This window comes from Pleurodeles waltl, chromosome 1_1 (genome assembly GCF_031143425.1).
Source record: "Pleurodeles waltl isolate 20211129_DDA chromosome 1_1, aPleWal1.hap1.20221129, whole genome shotgun sequence".
Classification (NCBI taxonomy): domain Eukaryota; kingdom Metazoa; phylum Chordata; class Amphibia; order Caudata; family Salamandridae; genus Pleurodeles; species Pleurodeles waltl.
In genome coordinates, this window is record NC_090436.1 from 313,668,067 (window position 1) to 313,685,493 (window position 17,427).

The 17,427-nt window shown below is 43.9% G+C and overlaps 1 protein-coding gene across 2 annotated transcripts in view; it reads left to right on the top strand.

Moving 5' to 3' along the window:
• The first annotated feature begins 1,594 nt into the window (after positions 1-1,594).
• Positions 1,595-17,427, top strand: part of SETD9 (SET domain containing 9) — a 141,782-nt gene continuing 125,949 nt past the window's right edge. Inside the window, exon 1 of one of the 2 annotated variants that reach the window (XM_069222329.1) lies at positions 1,595-1,749. In XM_069222329.1, the coding sequence (XP_069078430.1) occupies positions 1,646-1,749 (104 nt within the window). In that variant the 5' untranslated portion in view covers positions 1,595-1,645. Of the gene's footprint in view, positions 1,750-1,769; positions 1,926-17,427 lie in introns of those variants that run through there. The other variant, XM_069222337.1, reaches the window with a different exon arrangement.

Genomic DNA, 17,427 nt, shown 5'->3' on the forward strand with positions numbered 1-17,427 from the left:
CCCATTTACAAGTAATGAATGTAATTATCTGCCTATAAACAAGAAGCACTTCTATACAAAGGAACCGAAAAAATATGCAGAAAGGTGTAATTTCAGTTTTTTGTGAACCTACACGTTTTATATTCTATGTCATGCAGTATAGGAAATTAAGGGGATCCAGACAGATCCTAGATCTGGCGGCTGGGATCTGCTGACCCCAGTGAAATATGCTGAATTTGTCACGTTGTAGTTTGCCAAAACTGGGACACATTCAGTAGCGCCTGGAGGCTTTCTTATTTTTCCTTCAGGCTGGGCCCAAAACAAAGGCCTGATTTAAGGAGCCATCAGAACTTCATTTTTCAGAGTATCATCCTGGATGGAAGCTATTTGGGGCCCTAGATTCCATGCAGTGGTGGAAAAAACGGAGCACAGCTTGTTATCCCTTCACAAGTACTTAAGAGAAACTATGATTTGGAGGCAGATTTTAGACTTTGTTCAACCCCTGGAGATTAGAGATACATGTGCTGTATAAGAATGCCAGAAGTGTCTGCCTGCATGGTTAATTATACATATAACGATCTGATCAGTACTAATTAACATTTTACTTTTTTTAAGTGCTACTAGTCCTCCAGTATGATTTACATATACACAAACAAACATTATACTAAGACAATACATCAGACAAGTGTGTAACTCAATATACAGGAAAGGTTACATAAGACAATGACGGTTAAAAGGTGTAGGGGTTGCATACCATTGTTACTGGTCGGCATTATATGTAAAAAGTACATGGTCGGGAAAAACAAAGTCAGGATTTAAAACGCAACATAGTGGTTCAAATGGACTGCATGAATTATTACCACCCACAGAAACCTTTTTTAGCAACCATAAAATAATGCCAAATGTTGGAAAAAATTATTCTAAATTATGCCGTGCAGATTGCCTGCAATGCCTTCATATCAGTCCATATGCCACTGCACTACATTAGAAGGCTTACACTTATGAACTGCAAGTAACAAAAGGATCTGTCTCATAAGCAGTAACCCACACACCTTTCTACGTAAAATACAAATCTGTGATCTGCAGGTAACGCACTGTGCTTTGTGGCAGACACGTTAACACTTAATGTGTCTTGAGAGTTAAAACTGTGACTAGACAAAACAAAGATCTTTCCAGTAAGTGCATTAACCACCAGAGTTATCTTGCCATTATTATTATCCCATGAAAAGCGCTGGGCACACAAAGATCGCAGGTGTAGCACTTCCTAGGATATTTATAAAGGGGGTGGGAAGTTCTTGAAACTCATTAAGTAAGCCGGAAAAAATGTACAGGCACTTTTCTGTTGTTGTTACCAATTTCTTTGCGGTAGGCTTTTTAAAAAACAAGATCGTGTGGACTGTCAGTGGTGTGACGCCACTCCTTTCCTGCCACACCCTAAGCCCCAATGTATGGGTTCCAGGACTAATTTACTTCCAATTCTTGCACAGATGTCAAGGCATTCATGTCTACTATCCGAGTTACTGCTCAAAGCTCTTCCCTTTTTCGCCTTTCTCCGTCCTATTTATAATTTCCCGTCCCCTCCTCTTTCGCAGCTCCTCCTCTTTCCCCTCCCATCCTTCTTCTGATTCCACCTCCCCCAGTTCCTTCTGCGCTATGTCTGACAAGCATGGTGCTTCTTCGCTCCTTTTTCCGGGACCTGCTTCGGAAGTGGAAGTCGTACAGACACCGCTTCGTGCCCTGGATCGCGTTCAATGTGTCTAAGAACCGCAGGTGAGGAGGACTGTGACGTAAGGGGCGTGCGTCTCTTTTAATGCCTTTGTCACGCGCTACGTCTGTACCGGAAAGGAGTGAAGCCAATGGCGCAAAGTACACCGGGAAAGACTCTGGTGACTTGGGAGCGCGAAGAAAATGGGAACCTTCTCCGCACGTACTAGAGGACCAAACAAGTACGAGCGAACAGCTTAGGTTGCTGCATCCCAGTGTCGAATTGTGAACTAAAAACATTCACCCTTGTATACTTTGTTACGTTAACAATATAATACGTTTGTAGGGTGGCATGTGGCTCCATGTCACCGGGGCACCTCTCTTCCATTCCTAACGTTTGCTTGTGCATTTTACAAGTTGTCGTTTTGGTTCATTTTAATCAAGACTTTAAGGGGGATGAAAAATGTGTGTTTGTGGAGCGTTCTAAAAGGGTGGCTTAAGTGATTAAAGATGTAGTTTAAATAAACTACATTTCTGTGATTCCCGCAATGTGCCACCCTCCAACCCCCTTGAGCTTTCTGTTATTGCATCCAGATATATAACACAGCAACTGACATAACACTTGAAACCTGCAGAGAGGCCTACGATCGGATAACCGTGTATTGCAAACATAATATTGATCTATTAAAAGGCACTGGGAGAAACTTTCAATGCTGTTCCCCTCAACTATAGCCTTCACAAATGTGCCCATTATAAACACCTGGAGGTCATTCAGTTCAAAGATTGCACTATACAATAGTAACATGTTACACATAAATAATACAAAAAACACATCCTGGAAACAGCTAACACTCCCCGGGAATGCAAGATTAAGCAAAACGTGAAATGTAAACCAGAATTCAATCGCTGACATGGACAACCTTAATGTTATTCACATGGATAACCTTAATGTTTTCCACATTCATTGTTCAAAAATCAGTGTTTTTGCCCTTAAAGTTAAGTACATGAATGTAGGGCGCCATTTCTATATATATACTTTTGATTACTTCCGAGCCTGAGACCTGGAGGCACCCGGCCCACAAAAAGCCCTGATTTTAATTAAGCTAATTGGATCAACAGATGATATGTGAAATCAAACTCCGGGAATAAAAAATGGTGCCTAGTAAGTAATGTGAAATCATAAGGTCGCCCTACATCTGTGTTGTTATGCAAACTAATGGGTGCCCTGTGCAGGTGGTGATGAGGAGCCCCCGAGACTCCCACATCTTGCCACTACCCATTGACTTGAGACTGAATGCTTCCCCGCCGCCCGAACTGCAGGGACTGCAGACGCCTTCCTGTCGCCGTAAAGCTACACGTGTGGTGGCACTGATAATCTGCTTGCAGCTGTCGCAAAACTGTATAGAATAGCAGTTTGGTTTTAGATGTCTTAATACTTTTTAAATTGTGATGGTGAGCTTTAATTGCATCAGGTTAAATAATTTCTATAAAAAAAAAATCTTTTTTGGTAATGAGTTTAATTTCATCTAAATGAAACAAGCAATGACAAAGCAAGTAAGGCTGACTTGTTTTAGTGCTGAAAAGCTTTTGTGCTAGTTGAACATGGCAAACATTTTAAATGTGGAAAGTGGGAGATTTTGAAAAAAAACAGGGGAATGTATTTCCCCCTTGACTTGTATCGAAGCAAAAGCAACATCATTTTCGGCTTAAAAAATCATTAGTCTCCTGCCCAAATCAGGTCTTTTGGCATGTACGGAGCATGGTCATTTGTTTTCTGTATAATTTTGAAAAACTGAGATGGTATGTAGAAAGAGGCATAATGGCTATATCCTATGAAAGGTTTGGTGTCAGTGGAGTTTGAAAGTCTGAAATGCATAGACCTGTCTTGTCAACAGTTAGGTGAATTTGAATTTGTTGGTGGTAAAGTTGTTTGCAGTATTTTGTCAACTGTATATTTTACGGTTCAAAGTTGGCCCTATATTTCACTGCATCATGTGTTTTCCATTGCTGCCAGTCATATTTCAGTAAAGACCATTTTGTAGCGCAAAATAGAAGTTGTTAGGCCAGATGTATCAAAGGGAAAATGTGTTCATACATATGGCCCGTAGTTTTTACCGGTGATGGATTCAAAAGTAGCAGACACCATTTGTATGATACAGCCAATATCACCAGCAAATTCCATTATTGCCAATACAAATCTGTAATGTGATCTAGCCCATACCGCGTTTAGCAGGAGTCTTACATTTGTTTGGTGAATAGTCACTGTGCATTTGTAACATGTGTAATATTAGTGGTAGCAACAGTTTTGTGAATGAGCGTTTCTTTACTGTTTGTAAGTGCGTGGTTTTTTTGGGGGGGTCTCACACCAGTTGGAAGAAGCCCAAAGGCATTCTGAGGGAGACCAGGTACCTAAAAATTAGACACATTAACGAAGATGTTCCGCAACCCTCGTACTAGATGGACCTCATGGAAGCAAACCAAAGTAGACCTTAAAGTATCCTAATATCATACTTTAGTATCCTGGACCAAAACTTTCCTTAATGAGGATTGGGTAGAAAATGTAGTTCGAAGTAAAATATACTTCGTTATCACTGTCTGGTTAACATATTAAAGAATGTTAACTTCTAACAATGTTTATTTAAAAAAAAGTAAACATTAATTGTCTCCAAGTATCACAAAAATCGGAAAATATGCAATAAAAGCAACATGGACAGAAACTTAAGTCAAGGGAGTGAACTGTTAATATGAACGCCTGTAAGCGGTCAAATTATACCATGTGGATTTTGGCATGAGTCCGAAAACATAGTACTTTGTAAATGTAAAAGTGGGAATTGGACTTGATTGTTAAAGTTACCTTTACAGAGGTATAATTTGAGCTCATTTCCACCTGCTATTGTCAGTTGAATGCAGAACGTAGGGGTCTCTCCGTGAAATCAGATAGCCTGAGATTGGAGTCATGATGGAGAGTAATGGTACACATTGATGAAAAAAACGTCTGTAGAGTTGGTATCTCTCAAGTATGACTTTTGCCTAGTTTACATTTCAAACTTAAGAAGGATGCATACAAAGTGTCCCATGCTCCTCCTCTACATAGCCTAACACTGAGTTTAAGAGGAGGTAGATTTCAGCTAAATTAAGTATCTGTAGTAGAACACTAGATCATATATTCTCCATGTACTTGTACAATTTCCCCCACTGTACTTGTTTCTAGATTGGGACAGACAGGCAGCACAGCAGCAGTAGGCAGATAAGTCATAGGAAATAAGCTTCAGCAAGTCTGGTAGGTAATTGTAGTCCAGAAAAGACACTGAGTGAAGGGAAGCACAACTATTTTCTGTGTTTTGGCCAACGAGGCTGCAAAGTATCACCTTAAGCCAGCATGCTACTACAAGGATTATGGACCCAACTTGGCATTTTACAAGGAAAAACTCTCACTGTATTGTTTCAAAATTATGACACAAAGGCAGCACTTGTAATTCTTCCCCGAGTTGCCTTCTGGCCTCTTTTACTCCACTGTGATGCGATTCATTAGGGGAGACCAGAGATACACATCACGTTGTATTTCAATTCGAAGATGGAAGGGGTATTTGATTTCTAGCAAAAGTTCCATGCCCCTCGTTTCCCCCTCCAATCGGTCTTCAAAAGTGTGGTTTGTTTATGTATCAAAGGGTTTTCCCCTTTCAACACAAGCCTGATAGTGGCAGTGGCACAAATACAGCCAGGCCTTACCAAGTTAAGGATGTCTCTTACCATTCTCATGCCCCCACCTGATTCTTGATAAAAGTCCTGAATGGCTGCTAAATTCTTTCTAATCTAAGCATTTTGTCAGCTAACATCACAGTCACCTTTTACATAGAATAAATGTGTCCAATCTTTGGCCAATATAAACATAGTTTAGGGAGGGGCATTGGGCTAACTGCATTCTGGCAGCTAACAGAAAATGTGTCCCTATTTTCCCCATGTGAATGCGTGGAATGTACCCTGTCTTCCCCAGATGGTCCAGTAATTACAACTAGTTCTTGCAGTATATCTGTACCCATTATATCCTTTATGAGATGTATTAAGGACTCCTCTTAAGGCGAGATCTTAGAACTGGACTATCAGGTGTGAAGTAATTACTCATCCATCACAAACTTAGTTGAAGCATTTATTGGGGCGCATGTTAATAACCTCACAGTTCCAGCAACTCCATTCCTAACTGACAAGTTTTTCAGTATAATTTCCAGGATTACATAATCCTTGACTTCCAGGTCTTCTAAACTTGCTATAGTTAGGTTCCAACCTAAACGGACAGTAACTAGTCACCACACCACCTCTCCTTTTACAAAACAAGTTATTCAGTGTTAATCAAGATCTAAACATCGAATACAAAGCTATATACAAAGTGAACTACTGCTTTAAGTGAAAACAGTTAGTCCATTTATAAATAAAAAAAAACACATTTTAGAAAGGCAATTAATGTAACTTTCTGAAATGGAGGCAAACAATGCAAGACTATATACCAAAAGTTTAGAAGGTACCTTTCCTTTCCTCGCAGTGAGCTATGGGGTAGACGCATAGAGGTATGGTCATGAGACAGTTATCCATATTTTATGGCCCATTCCGAGTAGCCCATATTAGTCCTTTGTAATGTAGCTCAACAATCTACATGCCACCACTGCCGCCCTTCAACAAAAACAGCATTCTGACGCACTACTAGCACTCTTACAGGGTGCCAGTACTTGGACAGTCTCTTTTTAGGTTGAGCATAGCAGCGCACAAGCACTGTTTTTCCAACCTGCTGTAGTCTATTTGTGGCTTTTAGCCACGCCCATGTCACGCCCATCACTTTCACTGTTCATGGGCCTGCCTTTCAAAAATCCCTCAATGTCGTTGGTAAATGCTTTACAGTTGTCCCTCCTTGGAGAGATTTTGTTACCGCCTTGCAGACCGCCCCGTTACATGACTTAATATACGACCGGCCATAAAGTTGACTTTGTGTGCACTCCTTTTTAGGTTGAGCGCGCTCCATGGCAGCCATGGTTTGTGCTGTGCTGTGTAAGATGATTTGTAGATGGCCGATGGGAAGAGAAAAGAGCCTTTTGCCACAATTGTTTGTTTCGCCTCATTCTCGCGCTTAGTAAAGGGATTCACACAAGTTGCCTGGAGAGTAAAAGGCAGTTCACTGAAGCCTTTGTTATTTAAGGCACACGAAAATTATTAACCCAACCTGAAAATCGAAGGCAGCTTCCTGCTGTAGCTTTGGATCAACATAGCGCCTTCAGTTCCCTGCTCTATTTGATTGTATGTATCAGACTTCTTTGCTTGTAATTGTTCAATGCCAACTGTGCTTTCCTCCGTCAACCGTTGGTTGCGAGAGTTCTCTCGAGAGAAAGTTGAGCTTTGTATTGATGCTCGTATATCACAGAGTGAGGGGGCATGTCACTCTCCCCTTGGCAGGTAGGGGAATACCAGAGAACAACACAAGTGTAATTGGCTCCGGTCCCTCCTAGTGTGTCATCAGAAATTACTTCAATTGTACCCCGCCTGACCAATCTGCAAGGACATATTTTAAGCCAGACTGGCTTAAATCACTGCTTTAAGGGTTTATGGGAGAACCAAGCTTAAACTGTCTGCTCAGTACTCGCCACTGCTTCTTAAACTGATGAGTGCTTACAGTTCCGTTAAAGACAATCTCGCCGCTCCCAGTAACGTTAATTAAATTTCTTTGGGGAAAAGGGGGCATTACCGACACTGACACTTGTGTGTGGAAAAGGCCACTTTATTGATAAACAGGTACACTTACAATTTAAAAACCTGGCCTTTGCCTTACAAAACTATATGCCTCACTATACAGCCAGTCACTTAACAAAAACTCACCACCCTTCTCACCCCTCCCTCTGCTCTTTAAACTTAGCCTTGCCATCTAGTACTCCTTAAACTGTTTACTCCCAGTTAAATGTGTTACCTAACATTAACAGCCTTCTGATGCAACATAACAAATTAACTTGCAACTAGCATAACTTGTAAGGCAACCTTTTACTTCCTGTCGTGTCCTGGCCTGCTGTTGTCCACCTCCCTTTTGTTCTCGATGTGTACTGCCAAGTTCACTATCCGTACCTAGTTGTATACCATGTGAACTCACCCTGCCTCTGCCTGCACCTGCTCCAAGCGACAACCTTACGTCACCTCTGTGCACCCATAACCCAACGAAACCGGCCTCAACAAAGACCCTTCTTCCTACTGCCCCATGACAAGCCACTTCTTTTTAGGGTGGGAGGGAGGGGGAAAATTCAGTAGCTACCTGCCAACCACCGTGTCACCTGCCTCAAAATTGTGCCACGCACCTAAAATGGCTCCCTAATGTACCGGGTTGTTCATAGCCCCAAAATAGCCCAGCCAACCCAATGCAGTCTTGGACTGCACCACCGTCCCCAATCTTCCCGGGGGGAAGACCTCCCTCCAGTCCCCCCCCCCCTCCCCCACCCCCCCCAAAACCCCATTCTGTTCTGTTTGCTTGAAAGAAAGACCAGCACACTCTTCAACCTTTAAAGCCCCTCAACAGAAGAACAAGATGAGCCTAAATGGCATGCTACTGCTAAAATGCGAGTTTCTCTACATTGAGTCAAGATTAACAATTTTTTTGTATTTATCTTGCTTATAGGGTGGGAAGATAAAAACAGTTCTGGTTGCCTTATTATCTCGGACTTTTAAAACTGCATATAACAGCACGGCCAATATTTCACACCATTAGGTGCTCATCTTAATGGAAGTCTAAAGATGAGAATTGTAATGTTTCCTCTCATCCGGCAGTTGAACGAGCATACATGGTAGTCGCATGAAAGATTGAAAAACACTCATGCATAGATGCTTCAAAGCCTGATGTCCATTTTCCCTTTTAACAAAAGTAAAAAAAGAAGAAACTATTTTTTTAAATATTGATTGCAGTTTGCTGCCATGGAGCTCCTATGCAAATATTAAAAGCAAATAAAACTGTAAGCCTAAATCCTGATTAGGGAGCTACAACAATACTGTATGTAACAACATTACGTATACTGCATGGCATGGAGGGGCTTTTTTAAACAGAAAATTTCCACTTAGGTGCTACTTAGTACCACATCACGTAGGTACAAGGAATGTTCTGGTTTCCCCTGTTTTAGCTTAGCATGGATTCTTGTTATGCAAAAAAGCACTGTGTGTCGCAGTAAAAATATATTTTGGAGAATTGCAAACCAATTAAAAAAAAATGTAATACCCCTGAAATAACACTTCAGCACAGATTAGCACAGTCTCCAAACATTTCGGTGCCTGACTGCAGTTAATGAAGTCAGGTGTCTGATCAACCAACGATCTGTCTCAAAAAGTGTTGAAAACTATTTGATAAATCCACCATTTAAGATGTGCAAAACTCTAGAGAAATACAAGCGAAGGAGCTAACATGACTTTTTTTTAACACCATGCCTGTTGGGAATATTTCTGGAACAAGCATTTTATCTCTTTGTTATTTAAAAATCTCCAGAAATTATATTACTGTTATTGTTTTACCTCTCTGATGCAGTCAGAAAGCTCACTTTTGAATAAATACGTTATTGATATATTTTGCCTCCAAACTGTGAGAGACGTGGCACCAGCCATCTGTGTCAATGCCATCGCAGAATGGGGAATGTGCAGTGAGTCATCGTCTGGAAGAAGAGAGCGGTCAATAAAATGCGTTCCATGAAATCAGCGTTATAGAAACTTCAAATGTGTCCTAAGTTTCTCTCATTAGCTTGTGTGCGTGGAGTCTTAGACTGCCAGGGCACACAGGATCGTGTTTGTAACTCTGTGAACGAAATTCGCAGAGCATTCAATATTTCATCGTTATCACAAGTTCTGCTTTCAGGGTGATGATAGGTGAGGAAGCATTGTGTGGAGAGAGACCCAGGCAGTCAAACATGTATTTGGAATAGTTTCACTATCCAAGAATTCCTAACATTGTAAACCAGTTTTACTAGGTAGGTTTCTGAGGTAAATGTTGAAAATCTTCCAAATGGAGATTAGTAAATGTTAGGAAATCCAGCTGTCAAGCTTGAGCATGGAATGCTTTCAGCATGCGACAGGCACGTTGTTTCTTTGTTTACCTGGTAGGGCATTGCTGATAATCATGAATGGCACACAATCTGATGTCCCACTGGAGAGATGAGAGGTGATCTGATTTTTAGGGTGAGCGTAAACGATTTGACCTGTTGTAAGTAGCGTGGGCTTTTAACCACGCCCACCTCACTCCCATCACTTTCACAGGTTCGTGGGCTTGCCTTTCAAAAATCCACTTATTCATTGGTAATTGCTCTACGTTTGTCCCGCCTTGGGGCGCTTTTGTTACCGCCTAGCAGACTGACCCTGCTACATGGATAATTGCACAATTGCTGATATACTTCAGCGTAGGTGAACTATTTTTTTCTTTTGTCTTCCACTTTGTGCTCCATGGCAGCCATGGCCCTCACAGTGCTCAGAACGCAAACAGCGCCAACAGCACAAGCTCCATCAGCAGTATTGGAGCACTAGTCACATTGTTCACACTGTTACCTAATCAGAGTCATTTCTTTTGTCTCTCCCCTTCACACTCCATAGCATTCCCAAAAACACATAATTGATAAAGGCTTTACTGAAAAACACAGAAATTCCCAACGGCTCTCCCAGCACAACAGGAGAGCCGATACTACAATATTCACTCTACTTGGCAAAAGGCGCCCCATAATGCTTTGCAAGCATTTTTTTTCAAAACATTTTTGCCCATAACTCAGCCTGTGGTGGTCCTAGGACGATGGGACCACCAGCAAAACGTTCAGCATGACGACTCTTTCTGTTTAGGTCACTACACTAGGTTATTGGTGACCCCAAAATAATAACCCCTCCCAGCATTCAGTCACTTTTTAAGCTCTCTTATGTCTGGAACTTTTATTTTACAGCTTGAAGTAGTTTGTGTTTTAAGGGCCTTGTTTGTAATATCATTGCAGGCCTGTTACCCTGAAAATGTGTAATACACTACGCTCTTTATGTGTTAAATATATGGTATAATTGCAATACTTTTAGTTATTTTCTTTTCATGTGGTTATGTTTCTTACAAATGCTATTTTCATTGTGGTGTTCTCTATGGGCTGTTCTGAACACTAAAGTCTAATGCCAAACTTAGTTCTGATAAAGATTTTTATTGGGTTTATATGCTAATTGTATATGTTTTATTAATCTTGCGTTATTGCAATTATGACCATGACTCAGGCCATCTTAACATCCTTATTACACTATGACTGTTTGAACACTTTTGATATGTTTGGGTGACCCTTCTAGTTTATTTCTCTCGTTATTCCTCTGTGGCTGTCTTGTTTTGGGAATTGTGTTAGCCAGTAACTCTGATGGTGGGGTGGTGAAAGTGGTATCCTTTTGGAATTAACATGGCAGATTTAAATTGTGATGCTAATGGCAACATTTTCATTTTTGGCTGTAGATGAAGGAATAAGGTAAATGGAAGTGCTTTAGTTATATGCAGGGCCACTGAAATTATGTGGCAGGAAAAGACCAAATTATGAGGCAGGGTTGACCAATTTATGAGGCAAAAAAGTCCAATTATGAATTTACAATGCCAACAGCTCTAACTCAATTAAATGCGAGACCGATTGCATTGCAAATGCTTGTTTTAAAGAATAGGTTGATTTTAGCAAGTTCTCCAGCTGCAATCTGTGACACTCTGACGTTGTAGGACTAATTTTTTTTAACATATTTGACTGGGTTTTACAAAACTGATTCCGTATACACTGTGCATCCAGTTGAATCATCTCCAAACGCCACTGTAATATTTGTAAAACAGTTGTGCAGAAGAAACCTCCCCCTCAACAGCATCAAGTTCCATCCCCACCCCCCCAAGAGTTGCAATTAAAATATAATTTCTATGTTCTGTGGCCTGCCTAGTGTCTCTAGATCAGCATGGAGATTAGTCTAGTTTAATGTATTCTTATGCCTCAAGGGTGGGTAGGGATCGGGAGTAAGCAGGGGGCCCAGGAGAGTGATTCAGACATTTGTCTACGCAGAGGCGTCCCCGTGAGTTGCTACTAATGGGTTGGTGTCTTGATCCTTAAGGCCATCCACTAAAGCCTCCCAGGCTCAAGCCATATCTATGGTGCCAATCCCTCGTCCTGCTTCTCTCATTAATATTTTCATCCCACCCACTTCTCCAGCTCTCTATGCCATGTGAGTAATTGGGGGCCTCTAGGGGACTTCCAGTTCCTCGTGATTTCACCCGTAGCCAATATAAAAGCCAAGTCTTGGAATCTACTAGTGCCATTACTTTAAGGGGTGTGGGGGAACCACATCAGGAGACAATGGCCCGTGGTGCAGGGGATCTCTTTTTCTAGGATTGTCAATAGTGTCTCTGTGATCCCTTCCCAGTATTTCCGCAGTTGCGAGCAAGACCAGAGCATATGGATAAGGTCTGCCCCATCACCCCACATCTCAGGCAGGCTACATCAACCACCTGGAAATATTTGTGTATGCGTGCTGGTGTGAAGTAAGTCCTATGAAGGATGTAAAAGTTTATTAGTTTAAAACTAGCATTTCTTGATATCTTAGGGATTCTGCCCATTATGTCATGCCAATCTTTCTCACTGATCGGGACCCACAGATCTTCCCATTTACCTCTTAGTTGCATCAACATATGATGTATGTGTTTCCCCGTGGCTCTATACAGACACAATGGCTTTACAAGTACCCAAAGATAGAACCATGTAATGAGAGCTATTATGCATTTGGGGTTCAGTGGTGCCAGACTGCCAGTGTTTCCAGAGTGCTGTTGTCCCTGCAGAAGGTCAAATTCCACACGGAAGTCCTCAAAGGGGAATAATTCAGCTGACCTGTAGAGGTCTCCTACAGTGGTCGCCCCGCGGCCGCCATTCCTCCAAGCACCTCTAATCCCATCCATGTGGGAGTTCCACCAACATATTAAGAGGCAAATCCAGAGGGTATGGGATGTTGGTGTGTGCTTACCAAGGGCATCAACCCCAGCACTTTGAGGTCATGTGGAACTCTGCGGTCAGGGTCCGTCTTGTTCTTAATAACACACATGTGATGTCTGGGAGCCTTGGCACGAAGGGGCCTATAGTTTTGTCTGGGTTACATTTGTCCACCAGCCAGATCACAAACCACTGGAACCGTGCCTTTGGGTAATATGCCTCATAATCAGGCGCTCTCAGGCCCCCTTCCACCATCGGATGCTCAAATGTGGAGAGGGCAACCCTCCTGCGGGTTGATCCCCAGATAAAAGCAGTGATCAGCGAGTCAAGGTCCCCAAACACTGCTCTGGGGATCCAAATAGGGAGCATCCCAAAGAAATGCAGAAGGTGAGGCAAAGCAATAATTTTCAGTAAGGCTATTCTGCCCATTACCGACAGCGGTAGAGTTGTCTTGAAGTCCATACATGCTCTAAGAGACCTGACTGGTGATCCCACGTTCCCCTCTAATATGGTGGACCGGGTGTGATCGTTTTTCACTCCCAGGTAAGACGGGCACCTGGGTTCTCACTGCAGTGAGTGCAACCCCCTCCGGGGGGCGGCCACTTACAGCTGTCCGGAATAGTCTAGATTTCTGCCAGTTTACCCAAAGGCCCGATGGAGGGCCAAAGTGTTCAAACATGGCTTTGGCTCATCCAGATCTCCCTGTGTGTCCCAGAGAAAGACCAGCAAGTCATCCGCATACTGCACTATCCTCGGGCAATGCCTGCCAATGTGCAGCCTTTAGAAATGTGATCCTGCTCTCTCATATTAGCTGCCAGGGTTTCCATAGCCAGGGCAAAGAGCAGGGATGACAAGGGGCAGCCCTGTCATGCTCTCTGTCCCACATTGTAGCTACTTGAGATGGTTCTGCCTGTTCGAACGTGAGCAGTCGGGTCCATATAATGCAGCCTGGTCCATGTCAAGAAGTGGTGTCCCAGCTGCACGTGGGACATCACCTCATACAAATAATCACATTCTAGGCTCTCAAAGGCCTTTTCGATGGTGAAAATCGCTGCTGCTGTTGCATCATAATCATCCGCCTCCAATATGGACAGCAAACCCCTAATGTTAAGTGCAGTATTGCGCCAAGGGATAAAACCCACCTGGTCGGGATAGAAGAGCTTTGTCATAAAGGGAAGGAGTCTGGTCGCCAATATTTTACTTAAGATCTTGTAGTAGACATTTTACATTAAAAGCGGTCTATAAGTACTGCAGTCATGGCCCAGCTTCCTGGACTTTAATAGCAGGGCAATCACCGGCTCTCTGTTGGTGTTCGGCAGGCAACCTGATTCCCTAGCTGCATTATATACTGCATCGAACTTGGGAGCCAGCACATCCGAGTAGATGGTATAAAATTCAGCTGGAAACCCATACGTCCCTGTGTCTTGCCGCGTGCCAGAGACTTGATATCTACCTTTATCTCATGCCAGGTGATGTCCCCACTAATTCCCTTGGCCTCCTCCGCTGTAAGGCGAGGCAATGGCAACTGGGTCAGGTAAGCTGTGACCTCTATCCCATCATGCCGTGTGGTGCTCATGTATAGCTCCGAGTAATATTAGTGGAAACAATTGTTTATTCCCACCTGACTAAACACCTAGCCCTCCTCCACCGTTTCTAATTTCAATATGGGCGAACCTCGTTATGCAGGGTTAACCAAACAGGCTAATAATGAGCCAGTTCGTTGTCGCTCTGTATAATCCTGATAATCAAAGCAGCACAACCTCTCTTGACTGAAACTTCCTCCCTCTTATCTAGGAGGATCTAATGCAAGTCTAGGTGTTCAGGTCGCTTCACTTCTAGTTTGCAGAGATCTTTCTCTGCCTCCGATGTCTCCCGCAGTAAGGTGCCCCCAACCCCTATAGATGTCGCCTTGGATTGCCCCCTGACCACTGCTTTAAAAGGGCCCCATTCCATCTAAAGGGAGGAGGCCAACCCATTGTGGTCAGCAGAATATTGTACTTTTTTCGTTTGTATGTCCTCCTGGAATGCCTGATTTTCTAGTGATTCTGGCCTTAACCACCATGTAGGGAAACGGGCACGAGGGCACTCCAAGTTCAGGTTTAGGAGAGCTGCGTTGTGGTCAGAAATTGTGCGCCCAGGTACTTCGCATTGGAGACTAGACTGTGTACGTCAGGGGTGCAAAGAAATTTATGACGCTGTACCTGCAGCTTGTGGAGCCCAGTAAAAAAAGGAGTAGTCATGTGTTTGTGTATGAGTTTGCCTCCAAGAGTCTATCAATCCCAACCTCGACTGTCACTCTGAAAAGGCATGAGCCACCCTGAATGTTAGGGAGTCTGGTAGTGGGGGGGAGGGGTTGGTGTATTGCTGTATGGGTCTGCCAAGCTGTTAAAGGCCCTTTCTATTATCGTCAGCTGTGTTAGGTACAGAGCCAAAGGGCATGAAATGCTTGCCGAAAAAGGCCCCTGGTTTGAGTTAGCTGCATATATTTTACTTATAGTTATCTCTTGTCCCTTCAGTCTGTTAGCCGCTACCACATAACAGCCTTCCGGATCCACTAGGTGTCTAGTTGGTTGGAGTGGTACTCCATCCCTAACCCATATCAGGACTTCCCTGGCAAAGACTGGATAGGTAGTGTGGAATAACTGGCCTCTCTAGCTTCGTTGGAGGGCCTGCCCCTCTTTGGCTGTCAGATGGATTTCCTGCAAGAGTGACACCTGTACACCCCGTCTGTGTAAATATGACAATACTTTATACCTCATAGCCATTGTACGCATTCCCCGAATGATCCATGAAAGGAAGTTGTAAGTCATAGGGGTTGTCATTAGTGATGTTCAGTATTAGGGATTTCCTCTCCACTCCCCCACCCCTGCTCGCTGAGGAGGCCTGCATGTCAGAGAATCCAAATGTTGCGACTCTTATTACTCCAACAGAAAAACCTATAACTCAACCCAACTCCCATTCCCCAGACAAGCATGGCTAAACCCCATATCCAAACAGTCAACATAACTCACTAAAGCAGGAGTTCCCACAAATTATATAATGAGGGCTGAATTCAGGCATACACTTGCCGCACCCAGGCCTCCCATCCAGCATCCTTAAAGAGTGTAAGGTCCCAACACCCAGGGGGGCAAACAAATGTTCAACTCTCTCATATCCCCAGAACAGCAAAGATCATTAGATCTGCCAACCAAGTCAGTGCAAATTAGAGTTACCAATGTGTTTAGACCATTTAGATGATGTCATTCGATGTACCTGGCGTGACGTGCGGCATCTGCAAACTGGAGCCACCGGATTCACTGGAGGCGCATTAAAATTCAGAGACCTCCAAAACTCTGTCAGCCACCACAGACAGGGACCCCAAGCCAAAACCTGCTCAGGGAAGCCACTGCCTGCACCACCCTCCGCCTTTCCAGCTGAGCTTCATCTTGGGTTGGGACAACAGAGATACGGGGTCCACTCCTGGGACCTCTGTTAACCCCGCGGTGTTGTTGGAGGTGGGGCCCGGCACTGACCATGGATGGTGGTCGAGACAGACCCACACTTCTAGTGGCGATTGGAACAATCTGGTGCCTTCAGGAGTAACCACCCTAAGCCTCGCCGGGTATAACATGGACTATGGAAGGCCCAGTTATCTGAGCTTCTTCTTAGCCTCTTGGACTGCAGCATGACGTTGCTGTACCTCATAAGAGAAGTCTGGTAAGATCTGCACTTTACTGTTATTACAACGATGTCCCCTTCGGCGTACCTGGCCCAGGATAAAGCCTTGATCCTTATAAAACATCAGTTTTGCCACCACGGGGTGCTGCAGTGCCCCTGTGACAGGCTCCAGCATTGGTACCCCATGGTCTCTCTCCAGGGCAAAGAATGGAGACTGTCCCTCCTTTGGTAATTCTGTGCGGCTCAATTTCTCTAAGTAGTCCAACATACTGTTCTCTTCGGTCCATTCCGGTAGCCTCACTACCAGGATATTGTTCTGGTGAGACCGATTTTCCGCATCTTCTGCACTGAGCTCAAGTGTGCGTACTTTGGATTTCATGGTAGCGAGCCTTTGATTCATCATGGTCACAGCCAAAGGTATTTGAGCAAGTTCTCTTTCTGTCATGGCGACTCTCTCTGCAAGGCGGCAATGGTCATATCTAAGTAGGCCCAAGTCCGCCCCCAGTGAGTCTATCTTGATTTCCAACACCTCATGGGAGGTTGTGATGGCCTGCAGTATGTCCTGAAGCATGGGGCTCCCCAGCTGCCCGGGGTGAGGGTCGAAGGGGTGTCATGGCCGATCAGGGAGGCTGCAGGGTCATCCGCCACTTGGTCTGCTGCCTCTCGCTCTCACTTTTTCCCTGCTTTGCCTATGGCGTGTGATATCTCAAAAATTGTAGCCGGGACAGGGATCAGAATAGGCAATATAGTTTAGTGTTCTCCCCAGGTTAAGTACTCAAAGGGGGCTGTCTCTTGTCAACTCAAACTCCAGTTCGCAGTGCAAGGTGTTTACAGAGGCTGTTTGGCAAGCTGTGAAATGGTGCAGGCGGCGTCAGGAGATCGATGGGCTTCCTTCTCTTGTGCTAGTCCCAATAAAAAGATATCAATATTCCTGACCTGTTATTTGCCACCTCTCATGGAGCTCTTCAGTGTCCCAGGCTAGGTCTCACCTGACTGCTGTGTTGCCTTGTCAGCAGGGCCTTTCTTGTCCGGACCCTAGGAGGCCCATGCTCCTCTCCCGGGCTAAGTCTGGGCCGCGTCAGCTGAGATGACACCAGTCCATCGGCCCCTTGTAGCCAGCTAAGTT